Source organism: Aptenodytes forsteri, unplaced genomic scaffold (genome assembly GCF_000699145.1).
Source record: "Aptenodytes forsteri isolate BGI_AS27 unplaced genomic scaffold, ASM69914v1 Scaffold1, whole genome shotgun sequence".
NCBI classification, from domain to species: Eukaryota; Metazoa; Chordata; class Aves; order Sphenisciformes; family Spheniscidae; genus Aptenodytes; species Aptenodytes forsteri.
Window position 1 is genome coordinate 3557381 of NW_008795035.1, and position 23018 is coordinate 3580398.

The 23018-nt window shown below is 40.6% G+C and overlaps 1 protein-coding gene across 1 annotated transcript in view; it reads left to right on the top strand.

Annotated features, from left to right (window-relative positions):
* The window catches only part of GATM (glycine amidinotransferase), a 32043-nt gene extending 17866 nt beyond the window's left edge, over positions 1 to 14177 (top strand). The window contains exons 2-9 of the mRNA XM_019471321.1: positions 318 to 536; positions 6164 to 6359; positions 7590 to 7780; positions 9089 to 9226; positions 9511 to 9675; positions 11558 to 11621; positions 11723 to 11839; positions 14013 to 14177. Of these exons, the coding sequence (XP_019326866.1) occupies positions 318 to 536; positions 6164 to 6359; positions 7590 to 7780; positions 9089 to 9226; positions 9511 to 9675; positions 11558 to 11621; positions 11723 to 11839; positions 14013 to 14125 (1203 nt within the window). The 3' untranslated portion in view covers positions 14126 to 14177. The remainder of the gene's footprint in view (positions 1 to 317; positions 537 to 6163; positions 6360 to 7589; positions 7781 to 9088; positions 9227 to 9510; positions 9676 to 11557; positions 11622 to 11722; positions 11840 to 14012) is intronic.
* The last annotated feature ends 8841 nt before the right edge of the window (positions 14178 to 23018 follow it).

Here is a 23018-nt window from a genome sequence, read left to right on the forward strand (position 1 = left end):
TACAGGCTTCTCTGGCTGTGTCTCACCCGTGAGTCCTCCCAGTTCAGCGGCACGGAGTTCAGTGGCTCCAGTCGCCGCTGTCAATGCTGTGCTCCTGTGTCACTGCTCTCCTAAACCGAGCGTATTTTAAAAGGCGAATTGTCCATTAAGCATCTAGTAGGCTGTGAATAAATTAGAATGGCTCCAACAAACAGCGTGTTTCTGTTAATGCTCCAAATAATGTACGTTGCTTTGGGTTTACAGCACTTATGGACTGAACCGTTGCTTTTTGCCTTTTGTAAGGGAAACGCAATTTTCATTCTTATTTTTATTTTAAGCTTGGAAGAGTCTTTACGGGATGGGTGCAGCGATCTTTCTGGAGCACCCAGGCAGCTACAGCCTCCCAGAACACCTGTGCTGCTGATGACAACAAGGCTACTAGCCCTGTGCCTAAGGACTGTCCTGTTTGCTCATACAATGAATGGGACCCACTGGAAGAGGTCATTGTGGGAAGAGCTGAAAGTGCTTGTGTCCCACCTTTTTCTGTGGAGGTTAAGGTAAACACTAAAAAATCAACGTTAAATAGGAAATAATGTGGGGTTTATATATACAATTTGCTTCAGCTTTACAGTGCACCAGGTGTGGTGTTTACTCTTGAGGATTCTTCTTTCAAAGTAGTTGTTTATGTCTGTGAAATTTTACAGCATAGCCACGTTGGTGGGGGATATGCTTTTTCTTCCCACTTCCAACTGAATTAGCTGTTTTAACAGAAGTCAGTAGCAGACAGAATCTCTACTATGTACAGTCTGCTCTAGTAATACAGCCCTGATGCTATCAAAGTACACGCTCTAGCATTTGGGATAGTTGGCAGGACTGCTGAAAGTCTAATAGGGCTCAAAAGTAAGTAGGGTTACCACTTGGAAAAAAAGTGTAGTTTTCTACTTAATAGTCAGAGAAAGATTGAGTTCTATAACTGTAGACTAGCAGGACTGTTCTGTTTAAATGGCTCTTAAATAGCTCATTGGAACTCTTATGTGCTATGGTAAGTATTGTATGGAAATACATACTCCTCTGTTTTTCAGAGTTGTTCTGTGCCTAAAACTACAACAGCAACCTAAATAAATCCACATTTCTTTGTTCTCTTGTTTTAGAACAGGAACAATCAAACAATGGGCTTGCTCCAGATTTTTACTGTGTACTTTACCTGGACTTTAAAGTTGCTAAGTATGTGTTGTTGCCTGCATTCGTGGGTAATTCAACGATTCAACTTGAATTGTTCTCGTCCGGTGTCACAGTACAGTACTACCTCCAAGGCAGCATGTAATCCATGGCTATCACAGCAAAATGAGCTGGCACACTACTTCTGCTGAAGAGATCATAGTAAAATTTTAAAGGGTATCTTGACAAAGTTGACCAGAAGACCTCAGTTAAAAAAACAAAGGGAATTCTTCTGATCTGACATTGAAGGAATGGCAAACAAAGATACTGAATATATGTTTAAAGTGCTGGAAATGGTAGTTTAGAGGAGGTTTGGGATGTACTTGTGGAGAAGACTTCTCTTCCCCCAGCCCCTTTCACGTCTGTATAATTTTTCTGTAGAATCTGGGCTATGATTCTGAGCAAAACTGTTTGGAGGAGTGTGAATGAATTACTGCAGCTTGGTAGTTCTAAGCCCCGGATAGAAGAGTAATCATTTGACATTGGGACATCTGAGATGATATCTTGGCCCTAGTGAGCGCAATGAAAACTTTACCACTGACTTCATTATGACTTGTATTTACTCCCTGAAAGCTGAAGCTCAGTTACCAACCTCTGGAATCCTGTTTCAGACACTGCAAAGGTATTCTAGCAGCTTCAGAAAAGAAGCGAATGAGGATTGGCATTTCTAATGTACAAGTGTATGTATGTGCATTTATGTACTTAAAACTGTCATAATGAATGTACAGAAAGAGTAAGGAAAAAAAAAATTCTAACTTTGTTACATTGTAACATTAAATGAGGCAAAATTGTGTTCTCCAGTAGTGGCCAAGGGCTTGCTTTAATGTCAGAAAAAATACTCTTTCAAATGAGTGTGACATGCTTTACAGCTAGCCTGGTTCTTGTGCCTATTAAGCCGTAACTAATCAAATGAGGTCAGAACTTCACTTCTTGGTACGTGCAATATCAAAAGCTCAGTGAGGAATGTCAAAGTATAGGATTACCTCTGCAATTCAAATACCTACAACTTGGGGTTAAAGCAAGCTTTAGCTTTGCTTTATGTAAACTGCCAAGTCTAAAGAATACATTGGCCACAACAGGTAATAGTAATAGAGCGTGCCAGCTGAGATGGGGTTTCCTCTAGTTTTCTCTGCTTTTGTCTTAAATTATGCTGTAGAAACAGCAGCAGTAACTGTACCTGGGGGCATTGCTGAATATCCAAACAGTAGTCCAAATCCTACCTTGCCAGTACTGAGAGATATCAGTAGATTCAGTTATTGTTCAAATCTCTGCTATGTGGCTGAAAGGTAAGGTGTGTATGTGCGTGTTGCTGCGGTGTAACACAACAGCCAGAAATCCCTGCTACTCTCCCTGTAAGTAGCAATACTAAGGTTGGTGTGTATCACGTGCCTTCTGCCAAGTATGAATGAGGGTCATGGGTTATAAAAACTGCAGTTTAAAACTAGCGAATTTGAGTCTTATAAGGAAAAATGGAGGCTTTGGACCTGAGATGCCTTAAAAAACACATCTCAAAGTATAACAGTTTTGGTAAATACCTGCTTTGATGTACTCGAAGTTGTGTTTTAAGATCGGACGCATGTTTATTTACAGAATATTTAAGTGCAGGAAGTATGGCTGCCTTCAGCACTCTCTTGTACTTTGAGACATGGTTTTGGTATACACAAGCCGCCTTGCTGTGATGTAGGAATGATGTGCTTGGCATAAGAAGAAGGAAGGAATTAATTGAATAGGGAGCCCTACATATCTGGTGAATGTAAATGAGCTGACACTATTGCATATCCTTTTAGGAGCTTGAAATGGGCTATTTAGGTTATGTAGAGGTAAATACGCTATTGGGAAACATGGGAAATCTTGACTAGAGGTTAACAACTACATTAATTAGGAAGATGCCCTTTTCTTGAATTAGCGCTTTGGTCAAAAAAAAATCTCACAGTTCAGATGTATTCTTCTGAAGCAGTTGACATTTAGTCAAACAGTTGAGCTTTATAGCTTTGTAGTCTGCAATGTTTTTCAGTGTATTTTGTGAATAATAATGCATTTCTGGTGAAGAGGTATTATTACCACAGATCATTATATCTTAAGTGAGAAGCTGGGGAGGGTGGGGGTATTTACTACTGAATTAGGCAAAAAGCATTTTGATCTGAATTTCTGTTTCAATGTACTAAATTTAATAACTGTCATTACTAGCTTTAAGGTATGTCTCAAGAGCGTTAACATTGATAATGTTAATTATTTTCCACAACAAATGTTTAAAATATGTAGCAACTATAGGGAGTAATTCTGCTGTTCCTTAAAGACAATCTTTTCCTTACAGCACATTCTTCTTTCTGAAAAGAAATGTTTTTTGCTTAAACGCTGCTATGGCTTCTCAGGTACTCTCGGACAGTAGGTTATAAGGTGCACTGAGGAGATTATTTAAAGCTCTTTTCTGTGTCCTGGCCATGGTACTTCTTGAACAGTCTGAAATGAGTTGTATGTATATGATCAAAGAGGCCTGAAATCTCAACCCTGAATTGGTATGAAATAGATGTCCCAGTCATGTACTCTCTTCCCAGTTATTCAGAAGGTAGGGAACATGAGTGGGGTTATGGTGTTAACCCTTACTCTGTCTCAACTTTAAGATTATGCCATCATATTAGTGCAACACAAGTGTCATTTCTCAGGTTTGAAAAAGAGCGGTACTAGAGGACACCTGGTGGAGAGGGGAGCTGCACCTCTTAGGACAATGATGTTCAGATACATCATGGGTGGCTCTGAAAATAACTAGCTTTACTTCTTAGGACAAATTTGTCTCATTAGCAGAGCAGGTTTCCATAGGAACGCCAGGCACTTCATATGATCTGCAAGTGACTTCTGAACAACTGGCAAGTCTGATGTGATCAAATTACCCAAGACCTTGCTTAGAGAAAAAGAAAAAGTTCCGTCAGGAAGGATGGGAAGAAGCTTCAGTACTGGAGGAGCAGGATGGCCACGCTAAGACCTTTGCCTGGGCTCTCTATATGAATGTTAAGGATGTCTGAAAGGTTGACTTTACTCTTCCTTCTCTCTTACCTCTCCAGCATGGGGGCAGATACCCAGAAATAGTAGAGAATACAGTGGAGAGCCTGGATTGTTAAAGGAGATCAGGCATACCTTCAGATGAATGGCCTTGCCTGCTCGGGGCTCACTGACAGTACTAGCACAAAAGGAACATCGTTGCATTGTTTTTGTCCAGAACATTGCTTTCTGGAAGGTAGTCAGGATTGCAGTGTGAGGAGATAACCTCATGTTTGGGAGGGCAGGTTCTCCTGCATCCCATTGCTGTCGCTCATGCTGCCTGAATGAGCAGGACTCTGGTAGAAGGAAGGCCTGACCCCTTGCCTGTTCCTGACGCCTTCTGCTGTCGTTCCAGAAGGGCTCCATATGCACTTGTTCCTCTATCATGTTTGTGTTCGCAGAGACCCATCAAAACTGCTGGTTTCACAGCTTATAAATCTGAACGAAGTACTTTCAAAGATACACTGAACTGAAGCAGCATCATTTGTTTTGATGATGTGTCTGGATTTTCTTAACCATGAGAACTTTGAAGCAGCATCATTTGTTTTGATTGTGTGTCTGGATTTTCTTAACCATGAGAACTAGGACATTATTTTGAATTAGTTTTTAATTCGAGAAGACTATCACAGGATTTCAGGAGCAGAGGATTTAGGCCTGTAAATGTTGTACTTGTTTTAATCCAACCCTGACGGGTGAATTTAGTATCTCTTGCATTTTCTAGACTGCTGCTGTACCTGAAGTATGGCCCCTTCTAGCCAACAAGGCATGTTATCTGTACTTGGGATGGCTTTAGAATTCCTGATGTCACCACTGTGACAGTACTGAAGTGAGGTTTTAACAAGGTGACTACAGATGTATGCATTTTGGAGACGAGCTCAAGGTTGTTTTCATTTAAAAACATGTCTGCTAGCCTTATTGAATGGCAGAGTCAATAGGGTTTGCTGTGTTTGGTGTGTTTGTACAGGTCTAGCGTAATAAGGACTAAATCTTTCATTGCCACTTGGCAATACTAGCCACTAAATACTAACTGAAGTGTAATGTAGTCTCTTGGTATTTCATCTTTGATAAATAATGAGGCTTTCTGTAGGGCTATGGCTGAAGAGGGGAAGAGACTTCTAGAAGTATTTATTACTCTATTTATAATAGTATTTCCATCAGTAGAAACAAGTACAAGCTACTGATCCATCTATATCCAAAAATATGAGGAAATGAAATATCCTGAAAATCCCATCTAAAGGTCAAACTTGCAAGTGGGAATGAAATGTGTACTTACTTCTCCACATTCCAGAATGGCTTTCCCTTCTTTTTTCCTGCTCTTCCTCAGAGGACTTTTTTTTTCATGGGCATCATGCCACATGTACAGTCTGTCAGCAGTACGGGAGCTGTCTGCTAGTTGAATGAGTCTGCTTAGCACATACAGCTGAAACTTAACTTTGTTACTGTATATAAGTAATTGTGAAGACATCAGCCATTCACAACTAGTCTAACACCTGCACTTAATGTTTAATGACTGGACACATGCACATCATAAAACATCTGAGTGAAACCTTGGCAATGGTGTGTATAAATAGAAGTAGTAAAGGCAAAAAATCAGCACTTGGGCAGAGGGCTACCAGGATAGGGATTTTTCAACCAGGAAAAATGGAGCATTTATCCGAAGCATTGAAGCTTCTCCCTTTCCCCCACCCCATGCCCTTTTATTTTAGAAGAATCAGCAGGACATCAACAATTCTTAGCAACTCTTCAAAATGTTGCAGGAATCAAATATAAGGCACACTATGGCATGTAACGGTCATAACACATACAAAGCAATGGGAAGTCAGTGAAAGAAGAACAAGAAACTTTGAACACTAAGAATTGTGTCTTATGCATCTATTTCACTCTACCAAAATAACTTATTCTTTGTCACTTACCTGTCCTTTTGTTTTAGGCCAACACATATGAAAAGTATTGGGGATTTTATCAGACCTTTGGAGGCCAGAGCTTCCCCAAAGAGCATTTAAAAAAAGCTATTGCTGAAATTGAAGAGATGTGCAATATTTTGAAAAGAGAAGGAGTAATTGTCAAGAGGCCTGATCCTATTGACTGGTCTGTGAAGTATAAAACACCTGATTTTGAGTCTACAGGTAAATGTTCTTCCATTGTTGAAGGCCTTGTCTGTTCAGCTCTTGTCTGAGACGTGTTGGATGTCATCTAGTCTACCTTCTTGCCTGGAGCAGGATTATTGCTAGTGCTAGATGAGGTCAGTGATGGTTTTGTGTAACTATGACTTGGAAAGTCTCCAGGGATGGAGATTCTGCCACCTGGTTTGCTGACCTGTTTCAGTGCTGCATGGACTCTCTAATGAAAGACGTTTTCCTAATACCTAACGTGAACTTCCCAGACCAACATCTGTTGCCAGATTCCCTTGCTATGTTGTCACTGCCACTACCAAGAAGTGTTCATCTGTCACGTTTAATGGCCCTGAAAGTAGCTGTAGGCTGTTACTGCTTTGTCCCCTACTTGCCACATGAAATAAGCTGAAGTTCCTCCACTTCTCCCAGGTCATGTGCTGTAAGGCCCCCCTGACTGTCTTGATAGTCCTTTGTTGGATCCTAGAGTTGGATCCATCTTAAACCATGGACACCAAAACTAGAAACAGTTTTCCAGGAGGATCCTCACTAGTGTCAAGGAAATTTGAATGTCTCTTTACCTACTGGCCACATTCCTCCTTGTATAGCACCACGTGGCTTTGGTTATTTGCAGAGAGAGCACGCTGGCTCGTACTCCGCTTTGCATCAAGCGTAGTCTCCAGGCTCCTTTCATGTCAAATGTGTTCTTAAGTTGTCGTAGTGGAATTCAGATTCATTAGGGAACAGATAATGATAATGATAAGTCTAATGGGACTGCTTTCTGCACTAGTTCTGTGTTCCATCAAATTCCTCTTCTGTGCTATTACTTTTAAAAAGGGTGGCATATAAAGAAATGAGGTCCACTTGGAAAACTTGCTACCTGTCATCACCTTTTAAAGTCATCAGAGTAATTCGTAAGCATTTGTCTAGTTAATTTCCATTAACCATATTATGAAGTAGAGGCTTGTAGATTGTGGATGGCTTTGATCTAGCCGTGAACTTGTCATGAGTGAGGCTTTGTGGCAAAATGTTGCATGTATTTGGAACAAAAAAATGTCACTTTGAAAACTTACTGAAGGGTGTAAGGACCTCAAATTATGTGCTGGTTTCACGACTTCTGTAAAGATGCTTTTTGCCAGTCTTTTGGATAGAACTAATGGTAAAAAGGAGCATGAAAAGCAAATAATCTGAAAGAGCTGAGAAAAGCATATTTGTCTTGTGGATTAATGGCCTTTTTCCTTTCAGGTATGTATGCTGCCATGCCAAGAGACATCCTGTTGGTGGTGGGAAATGAAATTATTGAAGCGCCTATGGCTTGGCGTGCTCGGTTCTTTGAGTACAGAGCGTATAGACGAATAATTAAAGATTATTTCAACCGTGGTGCTAAGTGGACAACTGCCCCCAAACCTACAATGGCAGATGAACTCTATGATCAGGTATTGTTCTCATCTTGCTTCAGAACTTCAGTTCTGGTTATACAGAATTTTGTTGATAGTTTCAACCTGATACCTAGGTTTTGCAAAATTGGGGGGGGAGGAACAAAACAACTCTGGAAACTTGTGGTTTTTTCTAATGTATGCAAATATTCTGTAGCCTTTCCAGGTGAAACTGTGTGTGTGCAGTTAGGGAATAAGAAACAGGAAGTTGTGCCTATTGAATTCAAGTCTGCTTTGAATTGGTTTGATTGCTGGCTGTAACTTAGCATTACTAAAGAGGAAGGAATGCTAGAAAGACATCACAAAGATTACTTTGAATAATTGAGATTCCCTGAGAATGTCCGTATGTCCTGAGTGTATCAGGAAAGTGGGAAAGAACATGTATTTTGTCACAGAAAAAAACCTTGTAATCATTGTTTTGCATGATGATTAGTATTTTGAGAGTTACATAAAAGAAATAGTGGAGGATCTAAACTGTGAGTATTTACCTTCCAAATATTTAAGTTAATATTTTCTTTTTTTTCTTTTGTAATAATTGACTCGGACAACTTTGGTAGTTTCCTATAGGCCCCCAAATGCATTAGGACCTTGGTAAGATCATCTACAGTAAGTGCAGTAAAACTGGATGTGGAATGATTATAACTTTCTGGGAACAGTGTCATCTTATCAATGATGCAAAGAAATCTTTGTTAAACAAGATTACCTTACTGACAGATTAGTCTATTAGAAAACTTGCAGAGCCTGTTCTAAAGCATGCTTATCCAGTAGTTTTTGTTTGTGCCGATTTTTCACCTCACTTGTTCTTAATTGCATTGTTTCATTCTAAAATTTATTTAAATTCCTGAAGATCTACCTTCTAGCTTGAAGTACTGCTCCATTCTACAATGTGGAAAAAGTAGGGAGTCCACCTTTATTAGGAAATAGCTTGCATACCAGTATTTCTGTCAGTCTGCAGTGATTTGTTGGACTGATAGTTAAACTCCCCTGGTAATGAATACTGTTGAGCCAGAAGCCAGAATATTAGACACAGTGGCTCTGAAGAGCAATTAACTTCTTGGTATAACTATTATCTCTTATCTCATCACCTATTCTTGAATGTACTTAAAGCCTTTTACTTAAACTTCCACACTTTTATGCTTTCTTTTTTTATTCTAGTAACAAGTAAACCGAACCACCTTCAGGGAACATACTAGTTATCAATATAAACATATCTTCTTAATTTCAAAATACTCTTCAGCAGCAAATAGTTTGAAAACTTTCCCTTACCGTCTCCAACCTACAGTTGTTTATTCCTTTTTCTATAACTAGGATTATCCAATCTGCTCTGTTGAAGACAGGCATAAACTGGCTGCTCAGGGAAAATTTGTAACTACTGAATTTGAGCCATGCTTTGATGCTGCTGACTTCATTAGAGCTGGAAGAGATATCTTTGTACAAAGGAGCCAGGTAAACAAAGGTTTCTTCCAACAGTTTTGGTATTTATGTTAATGATTGATACTTGTATGTAAGTCTTTTTAAATTCCTGAACAGCATTAAAATGATAGCGTTGACAAAAGCAATCCTGATGCACAGGATGAGACTGTCTTACAGCTAAGGTTACAGTTAGCTAAAGGCACAAACTTCTATTATTTTGGCTTTAAATATTTACTGAACTAAAACCTTAGATAAACTAAGCTTGGATGCAATTTATATATTCTAGCCTAGTGAAACTTACTTTGTCCTGTTTTCAGGTTACGAATTACATGGGCATTGAATGGATGATGCGACATCTTGCACCAGAATACAGAGTGCATGTAATATCCTTTAAGGATCCTAACCCTATGCACATTGATGCCACTTTTAATATCATTGGACCTGGTCTTGTTCTCTCTAACCCAGACCGTCCCTGCCATCAGGTAAAAGTGTAGCAGAGGGGAAAGTGTTTTGTGTTTAAAAATGACTCGGTCCCTGCTGGATAACTGCTAATCCACAAGTTTATTTTGTGTACACTTGAATAATATTAAATTACTGAATTTAAATAGCACTCAGACACTTGTTCAGGAACTTATAGATCTATTTGCATCTTGACTCTAGAACTTTCTCAGCAGTACAATGACCATTGTTCTCCCCGAGATTTCTGCTACTGCTCTTTGTGCTTTCTTATTGTGAGGCTAGACGGATGTGTTGTGTGTTTCTTCCTATGTACATGGTTTAAATGTGATGGAAGCGATCTATTTTGTAATAATGTAGTATCAAAGCAAGTACATGGGATGTACTACTTCTCTGAACACTTCCACTACTTAAATATATTAATTATATCCAAGGAGAATTTGAGGGTTTTCTGCTGTTCAGATGAGTAATCCCCCTTTTTATTCTTATTTTGGAAGTCTCTCCTTTGGTATTGTTAACTGTACCAATAGCAGGAGGCTGGTAATTGCTCAGGCATTCAGCTCTGAATAACTGAGTGAGAAGTACTTTTTGAAGAGTAGGAAAGACGAGAGACGTGGTTCACGATGTAAAATCTACTACTTCACTCTGAGAAAAAGCTAATATTGCTAAACAGTGCAATCAGATCAGAAAGCCCTCCAGAGAGTAAGAGCTCATCTCTGTTACAGGCATGTTACGTGTACTGTCAGTGTTTGAGGATTTTTATGAGGATACCCATGGTTTTGGGAGCTGTACAACCACATGGGAATAGCTGAGCCGATAGGTAATCAGTGGGATAGAGCTGTGTGCAGCAGAGATGATGGAACTTTGTGCACAGCATAGCTCTTAGAAGCAATATTAGTCTCTTCGCAGCAAGTGGTTTCAATGCAAATGGTCCTATTGAATTACTGCCTCTTGTAATATCCATTATGAGAATATATTTTTTTAAAACAATCATAGTATTTTCCTCCCCTTTTCCATTCCCTTGTTTTTTATAATCTTACTTGCAAGAGGAGGATCTCGGTCTCCTTGTGTTAAACCCATGTGCTGGGACTTTTTTCATGGAAAACTGTCTGTGTAGACAGAAAAGATAGATGCAGCTTTCTTTGATAAAAACTGTTTTGGCAGTTGTGGATGACGAGGAAATGGGGGGGAGGTGCGGGTGAAAGGGGGCTTTTCTTTAAAATCCTGGCAGGCCAGGCTGGTTACTGAGTTTGGAGGATCGGAGCTCCACCTCGTGGTAACACTTGAATAAAGCGCTCTTTCAAGTATTCAGACAATGAAGTTGGAAAGTCAATTCTCCTTAGCCAAATTATCCTCCTCTTATTTTTAACTTAATTGTGTAATTCTTAAAGACACAAATTAATTCCCTAGGATGCCTTTATTTTGTTCCCTTTGTTAAACTGCATATTAAGTTTCTTATGAAGCATGACGCAAATGTAATTTTGTGTGGTATTTTTGGTGTTTTTGTTTCTATAAATGGCAGTGTAATTAATATCAATGGCTTTTACAGTGATACGGGAAGAAATAATACCAAAAATAAAGAATTTAATACTTTTGTGCTGTTACTAATATCTGTACTTCACAGGCTCTAAATTGCATGTGTTACATTTTGTCCTTAACATATCTTAGTATACCTAGCATATATAAAAACAGTAGAAACAAATGCTAGTGGTATGCAAAGTTTGAAAAGGGTTTAAATAAATGCTTGTATGAGAACTGGGTTTGTAGATGGAACTTGAATGAGGGCAAGAGTAATGAATGGAGGGAGGGGATGTCATATATTGAAGTAGCCTGAGAAAACGTGGCATAGGTTGGAGGACATAGTACTTTAAGAACCCTGTTTAGAATCTAATTAAATTGCTCTTTCAGATTGAGCTCTTCAAGAAAGCGGGCTGGACTGTGATTCGCCCCCCAGTGCCACTCATCCCAGATGGTATAGTCATTCTTTCTTTTCTAAGAATTCCAAGAGTATTTTTAAGAGTATTAATATGGGGCAACGTTGGTACAGTAGAAGGTCTATTCTCATGTGTTTAGATCACCCACTGTGGATGTCTTCTAAATGGCTCTCCATGAATGTCCTAATGCTGGATGAGAAACGTGTGATGGTGGATGCCAATGAGACATCAATTCAGAAGATGTTTGAAAATCTGGGTATGTCCTAACATATTTCAACATATACTTAAAACGAAATGACTTTGGTACCAGCTATACACATCAGGATGAATGGAGGTTTCACTTAAGGTAGCCAAAGCAGCCAGCACTGGAAAAGGTACTCAAACAATTGGATTAGCAAGTAAGAATCAGTGATTTATCTCCTGAATACTTCAGTCATATGAATATGGGCTTCTTACATCTTGTGCTCTCTACAGCTTGCAGCAAATAAAGGTATGAGTAGCAATTAAAGTTACTGCTAGCATGCTTGTGAATGAGCCTTTTTAATGTAAAACTGTCTGTTCAGTTTGGAGGTCAAAATCTGTCTTGGAGAGGTTGAGTGTGCATATTGCTGAGTGATGTAGGGCTGGCTATCCCTCATTGCCAAAATGCTTTCAGATTTTTCTAGTTACAAACTCATTGTACTTTAAACTGTCAAATTAAGACCACAACGCAGGTATTTCTGCTCATTTATGGAGAATCTCAGTCCTGTGAGATGTAACCTCATGATAGGGTGGAATTCCTTTAGATATGCAGTGGCAGGAGAACTGTAACTGAATATAAAATCTGAAAGTCGTCTTACGCACAGCTAACTCCAAAGACAAATAATACAGACTTAAAAATCTGAACTCATGCACTTAATCCAACTGCTTCCATCACGCTGGGAGGGAAGGATGTAGGTAGATCTACTTGTGGCTCATAGCTGGTTAGTAGGAGGGTAGCCGGATTGCTTGGTGCTACAGCCAGCTGACTACTGCTGCAGGATAAGTACATGGTGATGCAAAAGTTGACAGGGTAGAAAGAAGGCTGGTGGGTAGATGAGAAGTCAAGGAAAGTGAGGGATCATTGTGTTGTAGAGTAAAAGATAATACTCCCCAATAGCAAAAGACTCCTTTAAAGGGAGAAAAACGATGGGAAGGAGAGAATGATCCAAAGGTGGAAGATAGCAACTGTGAATGTAGAAGAAGGGCTGGTGCCATGGATGTGAGTGCACTTATTGAAGCTTCCCTCAAATCTGAGATGGGTTGCAGGTGAGAACCATGCAGTCTAATGCTTTAATCTGCTTTTAAAGACTGGCTATACAACCTCTAGTGAACCACTTAGCTTTTCAGTCTTAGGTTGTTTTAATTCTCTGCATGCCCAAGGAGCTGAGGGTTTATAAATGCTTGCAAGTACTTAAAAAATGAGGCCATTAATGCTAATCATGATGTATCTTTCACACTTGAACTTCACAGTCTGTGAGAGTTCTAAATAAACTCCTGTAGTCAGTAAGTTCCTAGGACTGAGATGGGTCTACTGGGAACAAAACTATTGCTGACCTAGATGATAGATTCTACTGATCTCCTGAAAGTACCAAGAAGCAAAAAGGCAAACTTCGTAACAGAAGTGTCTTCTGATCCTAGTCTATCTGTCAGGACTTTATAAGCTGAGCCACAGCTGAAATGTCAGAGCTGAAAAGTGGTGGGAGGAAGCTTAACCTAGGTAGTAACTAACAGCCTCTTTCAGCTTTCAGAGAAAGAGGGACTCGGAGCTCTCTACTTTGAATGCTTCTTTTCTTGAAAGGCACTTGAAAGAGCACATTTAGTGTCACAGAAGTGTCTTCTGATCCTAGTCTATCTGTCAGGACTTTATAAGCTGAGCCACAGCTGAAATGTCAGAGCTGAAAAGTGGTGGGAGGAAGCTTACCCTGGGTAGTAACTAACAGCCTCTTTCCGCTTTCAGAGAAAGAGGGACTCGGAGCTCTCTACTTTGAATGCTTCTTTTCTTGAAAGGCACTTAAAAGAGCACATTTAGTGTCTGAACCATAAATGCTCGCACAGATTTATGTAAATGTGCCCTGGTCATATATTGTAGCAGAATTTCAGCTAATTCTTCACATACTGCAAAAACTGGATTTTTCTTTTTATTACTGGCACATCGTAACACATCAAACACTGGCTGTGCTCCAGGCACTGTATATTCCTGTGGGTATCGCTGCAATAAACAAGCCAGCTATGTTCCTAGCTTGTTCTCTGCCTAGAATTTGGGAAACGAAATTCTCAACAAATGAGTAGGAAATACTTTCCATACTTGTATCTAGCCATATGATCTGATAAAGCATCATCTAATGTTCTGATCAAAGCTTACCACATGAATTTGAGATTTTAAAATACGCAATGTATGTTTCTTGCAGGAATTTCTACAATTAAAGTGAATATTCGCCATGCCAATTCATTGGGAGGTGGTTTCCATTGCTGGACATGTGATATCCGCCGCTGTGGTACCCTGCAATCTTATTTTGACTAGTTGTGAGCCAGATCGGCAGCAATGGTTCAGCTTCTAAAATAAGCATAGGAAATGAACAAATTATTTTCACTCTTGTTAAAACGACTGCATGAGCTCTAGTGCTTGATCAGTGGTGTCCTTACAGTGGTCTGGTAAATGTTTTATTCTTACATACTCTTCACTTTCAGCAGTATAATTGAAACTACTTCCATCAGCAATACAGGTTTTCTGGCTGGCTTTTTGAAAGACATCCTTCATCTATGAAGCCATTTCACATTGGCTTTGAATATAAGAACTTGACAAGATAGCTAAAGGGTCTTGCTAGAATAGCTTGGCCACTAATACTGGACATCTACCTCCGTCTAGTTACTCTGTCAAATGGGCAGCTCGAAATGTTAAACTTGAGTAAACTTTTCTTATTCCTTTTAATCAGTCTATTGTTCTAATATATTCATGTTTAATGAAGTTAAAATAGATGGAACTGTACAGATCTATTATGGAACCAAGTATGAAGTTAAAATAGATGCAACTGTACAGATCTATTATGGAACCAAGTAATTTTATAATGTTGAGCCATACAGATACTTACAGAGAATTTCCAGTATGATCTAACTTTTAAAACACGTTCACTTACTTGCCATGTCCTTCTACATTTTCTTCTGATGCATTTGTCATGCATCTGAATGCTTTTTTATATTGCTTTTTGTATTGCTGAAATTGGTTTTATTTATCTTTTAAGTGTACAAATAATAGCTAATATTCTGCTTGTACAGGTTTCACTCTGAATTGTTCACGTAACTTAAAAAAAAGCACAAAACAAAAACCCCACCAACAACACTTCTCTAACCCTAAATCTCTGACATCTTACAACCCTTTCTTCCTCCAACTGTAGCAGATACAGAAAGATGTATCAAACATGCCAGATGCTGTGAAGGAATTCGAGTACTGATTACTGAATATGTACTTTTTATGCTAATAAAGTTTTTTGCATTCTCAATTTGTTGCCCTTCTGAAAATGAGTAAGAATGAAATGTCTGGATGGGTGTATGTTTTTAGAATACAGATGGAAATACAAAATATACATGGAACTTTTCTGTAAAATGTGTAACATCTTGGGCACTTGTATAATGCACGAAACCCTTGTACTGTATCATTCATGTAGTATGTTTCTGCTTCTGTTTTGCACAGAAGTATGACTGGTGGGGTAAAGTAACACGAATAGATGTTTCTTACCAGAGTGTGGAGGAATGTACTCAGTCAGACAATGCAGTGCACCTTGACAGAAAAGGTCTTGCAAAATCAGATGTCAGGCACAACACGCTCACATACAAACTAGCATCACACTATAAACCATATGGCCATATTTTACCCAGAGTTGGGTAGGACTAAACAGGTTGTATGTCTACAATCTAGAATGCTTTAAGGTATGCCAGACTGGAAGAGCTAATGAGGCAGCTGCCACCACTTGACCATGTAGAGATGGTCCCTCTTTTCCCTTTAAAATCAAGGCTCTGTAGACAATGGAAATTCATCTGCGTCTTCCTGTAGCCAAGCTTTGCTTTCCAATACTGACAATGGACTGGAGAGCTGGCTAGAGGAGCAGGCACAGCAGCTCGTCTTTCCCATGGGTCTGCGTGCTGTCGTGCTGAAATGGTGTCTGTGTGTTTGTGCTTGGCGTAAATAATCACAAGGTACAGCCAAAACCCTTAGAAACTCTGGCCAAATGTGGCTTAGTAGCAGGACACATGCACCCCTGCTACCTCCAGGATTAAGGAGACTATATTTTTATATCATGTTATACGTGACCCCTACTTGATGGGGCAGTGGTGCTTTATACGAACATTACAAATGCTCTGACTTTATCTCAGTGTACTCTTCTGAAGCAACCATGGTATAAGACCATCACAATTTCTTTTTTTCCCCCCTAAATGAACATGATTGATCCCCAATGATGAAAGTATGGCGTGTGCCATGACCTTAACGTTCCCTTTCTGTGGAAAACATGCTGCTGTCTGCTCTGATGCCATCAGTCATTTCTTTCTTGTTCTTCAGAGCAATAGGAAAGGAAGGATTGGTGGGGATGTCTGCCTGTTTATTCTGATAATGAAGGTGTAGTTTCTTCAAAAATAGCATAGACTGGAGATTTTGACATCACAGGCAAACACTCAAGACATGTTTAGCTTCAGCATTAGACTACTAGCTTAAGTGGAGTTCAAGCATTTATTGGGAACTAAAAAGTTTTTCAGTTACCACCATTCTTATGCTATTCTGATTTGTAGTGTTGAATTAAGGTGTGGGTAGCCGATGGTGAACATGACTGAAAAATTATAAATAACCTTGGGTAGTTGTTTATACCCATCTGGGAGAAATGCAAAAAGCAAATGGTAAAAAAATCCAACAAGGGCTGTAATTCACCCTTTGTGTTAAATTCATTTTTTTCGGTTTGAGGGGAAAAATGCGAGAATTCTTTTTAGCCTTTTCTGCTTTGTATGAATTCTCACCTCCGTGATTCTCAGGCTCTGTTGCTTGTGGGCTGTTTCTTTTTAGGCATGTGATGTACTTCCATGGAACCATGTACTCTTTCAATCTACTCAACACTTACATGTTTCCTAGGGTTTTAAAGTGTAGTAATTGCTACTTTGATGACAGATACATAAGCTCTAATGCTGGCACAAAGTTGTCTTTACAGCAGGCCTGTCTCACTGGTTTGTTTTCTTCAGTTCATTTTAGGAAGCTGAAATAACCAACCCAACCAACCAAAAGTACTGACTAGGAAGTTTAGGCTTCTGGTTTAACAGGAAAGCAATGTTTTTACTATGCTTTCCTATTTAGAAATAGGAAAATTTAGGTTCTAGGAAAATAGGTCTAAATTTCCATTTAGACCATGACAAAAAGTAGATTTCAAAGTTTCTAATGTCATAGTTTAGCTTCAGCCTTCTTATTTGTAACACGCATTTGAAGAGCAGCTTCAAGAATGAATGTCACTTTTCTTTCGTGACCAGGAATTTTGTTGGCTTGCCGAGGTGCAGTTAATACACAGATTAGCTGGAATTGCTCCCTTTCTGTACCCTTTTGGGCAAACTGAATTGTGTTTAAAAAAATCTGGGTATAGTCTCAAAGGATCAGAATTTTTTTCTTCCATTCTTAAAAGAAATTCCATTTAGAAAAGGATATTATTCAGCACCAAATTTAGGTGCCAAAACCGACTTTATAAACGTTTCGGCCTTTTCCCAGCTTTTTTGCTTATCCCTTTATCAAATGCTCTTTTTTTTTTTTTAAACTGCACACACAGTACCAAGTCTTCCAGCCTGGAAACAACCAGTATGCTTCTGAGGTTGGTTGTTTTTTTCTGTTCGGTAATACAAGTTCTTTTACCTAATCCTTGGAGGTTTCAACTGGTTTGGGAATAGACTTGTCTCTTTAGTCATCTTTCCTTCAACAAGGAAGGCAGGGGAGTTGCTCCATACGAGCCGAAGCTTTCTGTTCAATTTCAGCCGTAGTGTCAGAATACAGATTGGAGAGAGACGCCGGCAGAAATGCACTGACGCGAGGAAGTGTTACTGTCATCATTTTGGGACAGAGGATCTGGCGGCGTGAGTATTTTTGAGACCTTCTCAGACCTGACTCCTTCACCGACCTTCAACTGGTCAGTTAGCTAACCCGTTTCCACCTAAGTTAGAAGGGAGCCACACTTAGGTACTCCATGAGGTATGGCGATGCTTAAACAGTAAGTGCCTGGAAGCTGCTCCAGCCTACAAAAGTGCGGAAGACTTTGGGAACCCTGTGGGATTCAGTGTAAGTCTCCTGCAGCACAAAACCGGCGAGGACAAAGTTGGTATCTCTCCTGGAACTGCAGTATTTTCCCACCAGTGCAGGGAGTATGAGAATTTACTCTCAGCTACATTTACAAATATCCCTGAGGTGGATATGCAGGTCTGTATTACCAAATGTAAAATTACCGTGTCTCACAATTTCTTCTGTCCTATCAGTGTTATTTGGAGATACGATCGTGCCGCTGTAGGAAAGAATTTATGAAGTGGACAATGCAATGATAAAAAAAGTTCAAAGGTAAATTTTAAAGCTCTAGTGGGCTTTCTTTATAGTGGAAGAACTAGAAAAATGCTGATGAGAAGCAACATTTTCCCCAGTAACCCATTCAAGAGGGAGGGATACAGAGACAGCAAAACCTTTAGAGGAATGATGAAGGGAACGTGATATATAATATTGTTATGGTGGATGCCACCACATAACACTGATACATATAATCTTCTGAGTTATTTTTATTCTTGCAGAGAGGGAGGTCAGCCCGTGTCACAGTTGGTTTTGGTTAGACAAGACCCTGGAAATAGGAATCTACAGTGAGAAACAGAAGGGCTTGGTTTCTGCTTTGATATCTAATTACAAGCAATTTTTTAAGGCCAAATTACATGTGGGTAACAGGATATTATTGGCTGGAGGAAGCAGGCATGATGGCGTTTGACCACCTCTGTTCCAGGCTACAGTTTACACGCAAATAAAGCAAATTAAACGTGGGCTGGACTTGAATTCTCCACAATTTGTTTTTCACTGGCTGAGAAGGCCTTAAATGCTTGCTATTGCCTGGCAAAAGGTCAGCTTCAGCTTTCAAAATAGACAGCACCATCAAAGAAGCAGCAGAAACACAGACCTGATTGGGAGGCCTAAAACACTGCATCAGTTAGAGCCGTAAGGATAAGGAAAGGTGATAAATCAGTTGCCTAATCTACAGAGAGTTCTTCAGGGCAGGCTCAGCTCAGCTGCAGGGAATTAGCTAGCCACCCTCTGGGCAGGGGCCCTGGGGAGCTAAGATTTTCCTTCCAGTTTGCTTCTGAAACTTGGCTGCAGTAAGCTCGCTGGCTATGAGAAGCCATGTGTATTTGCATAGATGCCGGTAATAAAGATTCTTCATGTCTGTTTTTTTTAGATAAGATACGATTCTTAAAGTCCCAGCGCCAAACCAGAGAGGATGTGGAAAGAAGGTGAAGTCTTTGAGGCAGGGATAGCCTCCTGCTGTGCATCTCTAGTTCGTGGCTGGGAAGGCTAAGTGCTGATACGACACGAAGTGGGGGAAGAGGGGGGGAGTTGCCCTACTTAGTGGGCAGAAAGAAAGAATGGTTCTCTCCAGTCAGTTGCTTCAGGCTGTGTCTGTGCTAGCAGAAAATGGTTGTTTCTTATTTTGGTATCTCCTGAATGTTTCTGCTGTCTAGCTTCAAATACTCTTTTGGTTCTGTTTTTTGGCATCCATATGGTTAATAACCCAAACTGCAATTTGGTGGACAGTTCTGCAACTGCGATGTCAATGCTTAAGAAGGGTAGGCTGATGTCTACGTGACTCCATATAAAATTAGTCTTGGTTTTTAGATCAAAAATCAGGCCCGCTGGGGAAAATAATTTTTTCTCTGGTTTTATGCAATGCTGGTGGAAATTAGATTGTTGGATCCACAGACATTTCTGCTAGTCAAAGATGTTGCTAGAGTTGAATTCCCTGTTCCAGCCTCCCAGACTGGCCAAGGCTCTTTATTCCTGCCAGGGAGAGAACCCAGTGTGTTTAGCTGTGCTGAAACTGCCAGGATGCCCCTCAGCCTCTGGCATTTATCCCTTCCCAAGAGGGTCTGCTTCTGCGTTCCTTCTGCTAGAGCATTCTCAGAGCTTAATTAAGCAGGCAGGAAATAGCTTTATGATAATGAATGATGTCCCAAGTTAGTGGTTCATTCATTAGTTTATAGCGAATTGTCACGATTTATGAGCTAATGAAGTCAGATGTATGAATAAGAAACAGAACCTTCCAAACAGTTCCTTGCTGCTATGTTATTTTCATAAGCTTGGTAGTGTGATGAACTGAGCAGCCCCACAAAAAATAAGACTAGCAAATCCAATGCACGCTCTGTAACAGTTTACACCATCTCCCTGCTCCCTCGGTGTCTTGCAGGACAAGAACGAGGGGGAAGCTGTTTGGCTGAGACCCAGACAGGATAACATGAAGGTGGTTCCAGCTGGCAGGGATAAGCAGGAGGAGGAACTGGCAGAGACTAAGGTAACTCCCTCAGGTACGTTGATCTAGCCGTTATCTATGTGGATGATAGTTTAGGGACGTGATAGACTTAACTGTGCTTCTGTGGGTTCCCATGTAGAAAAAGGTGTAGAAATACTATTTTGTGTTTCCGTGTTGGCATCTCATTGGTGTTGTTTCCTGATGCGTGATATGCCTGTCCTTAGAGCAGAGCTATGGTGAAGTAGGACTGTTTTTTTTTAAATTTAAGCTCCAGTGCTTGCTTTTAGGGCATTTTTGATCTTTGCCTCATCTGGTTGGGGTGTCAGATGCTAAAGTGACCACACCCAGCGTGACTATAACTGTGGCCTTGCCACCTTTGAGGCACGTGGAGAAAGGCAGATTCTGAGAACTGCATGTGAGGCGCTCAGAATTATTAGAACCAAATAATAAAAGGTAGGTCTGTACTTAAAGATAGAGAGAAGTGACTTAAATGCACCCACGTCTTAGACAGCACGGCAGAAACAGTATAATGGACGTGACGATCTCTTGCCCTACGCCTGCCACAGCTCTACCCATAAGATCCAGTTGGCTCTGAGCACGGCTGGGCTCAGATGCAGACATTTCGTCATTGCCTGGTACTTCATCTGTCTGATTTAGCAGGATCTCACATTTGTGCTTCCCAGGCACAAAGGATAACGCACGGCAGCGTGAGGGGATGAAGGCTGAGTTGTTAATGGCTGGGGGGGGGGGGGGGGGGGGTGTATAGCACTCGAGGCAACGCTAATTCCTCCTGGGCTTTCCCTGCAGCTGCAGGGAGTGAGGTGGAGAAAGGGTGGTCATTGTGGCTTGGCAGCCCTGCAGCTACTCCATGACTTCAGGAGAGCAATAAGTGGGGGTTTTTTTTAAGTCATACCTAACCTTCCCCTTCTAAAGTATGGCATCTCACCCACCGTGTTTTAAATACTCGATCTTGCCTCCATCTTTTTATTTTACGTTCACCACTGTGGCAGATGAATTTTTAGCTGGTTTATGGACCTGGACTTATGCACCTATTTTGTTGTGACTGACAGTAGTTACTTTTGGGGTTGCATCTCTGTATTATTTGAAATCTGTGGGAGTAGTCTCATTTCTTTTCCACTGAACAATCAAAAAATAATCTCTGCCTTTGCACTGCTCTTTATTCCCATCATTTGGGAGATATTGTGCTGTGCTGTTAACACAGCCCCAGGATCCTAGTAATTGCAGCTCTTTATTCAAGCGTTTGTTAGTACTGATGGATTTGTCCCCTTAGTCATCTATGTCTCATTTTGTTCACAAGATAGTGTTGATATTCTGCCCTTATTGTGAATTCTGTGTCAATGAAACCTTCACTGAGGCACGTACCCTGAAAAGGGCTCCTCTTGGATAACCTTTAGCACCGCCTGTGTGAGACTCTCAAAGGCCAGGCATTTACAGCGTAAACCTCATCCCCGTGAAGTAAGGGAGGTGTAGGAAAGGGAACGCCTCCTTGAAACTCCTTCCCAAAACCACAGCCCTGCAATGAGTTTGAGCACCTATCTGGCGGTTTGCACAGACTAACGGGGACTAACGCCCACCCGTCAGTCCACCGTGGCTTCCACCCGCGCCAGGGCCCGGCCCCCTTCAGCCTGTGGGATGTGACGAGCGCAGGGCTCTCGGCAGTCAGGGCCCTGTACGCCGGATTTTGGCCGGCGTGGAGACCTCGGGGACTGCCTTCGGAACAAGTGAAATTGCATCCTGACACCAAATACCGAATTTTATCTAGGAAGTGCTGGCAAATCCCAATGACAGCAGCACTAGAGGGTGCTGCTGTGATGTCAGTAACTTTCCTCCAGTCTACCCTAAGGGATGTTTTGGAGCGATTTTTGTTTATTCGTCTTGTTCCTGTTGACGTTTTGATCAAAGTCAGTGAAAACACCTCCAAATGTTTTTCACCTGTAGGTGTCATTTGTTTGATCATACATAACGTACTGTTTCTCAGCTTCAAAAAGTACGTATCTATATACATGAAAGCAATTGCTGTGGAGTGCAAGGACACAGTCAGACATTTCCTTAAGGGCCAGCTGTATTGTTTCGGCTTGCATAGGGTGTCAGAAATGACATTAGGGCCAAATGGGGATTGATCTCTGCCTTTGGAAACCTCCCTCACGTGGGCTGAGCGCCACAAACAACGTATTGACATAGCCATTAATTTTAAAACTGTGGCCCAAAAGCCGTACATTTATGGGGTCGTTCCCCATTCTTTTAGCTCCCTCATTGGGGTTCAGTTATGCCTCCCTCTCTACAAGAAATTAAGACCAAATGCTGGTATTTCATTGAGCTGTGATACAGGTGAGATTTCTGTGGGTGATGCGGTTTATCTCAGCACCTCCTGTTCCCTCAGATTACTGTTCAGAATATTTCCTTCTGTTAATGAAAATATACTGCTTGCTCTTAGAAATAGAAAATGTATTTGGAAGAACCAGGAGTTAAGATGAACTGGAAGCTATTCACATTACCCTTAAGAAATTCCAAGACGTTAGGACAAAATACAATTTAAGTTTCTACAGAAGCAGCAATTGCTTGTGAATTGCACATTATTTCTTCCGCAAATTGAAATCTCCTCTTGGTAGTACATCAATGATGCACTTTTTGAACAGCACATTTAAATTCAAACACAATCTATCCTCTTTACTCCTTTCTCTCCATTACTTCTGAGTCAGCAAAAGGCACTGAAATAACTGCGTTAGGTGACCTGCTCGATGTTTATAGGGAGGTTGGGTAGAGTTTGGCCCTAGCTAGCTGTAATACTGAACTCTGTTCAAGGGTGCTACAGTTCAGTGACCCAGGCTCTCTTACACAGCTCATGTAAAAATTATACCAGAACTGTTAGTTTTTTCTGCAGTT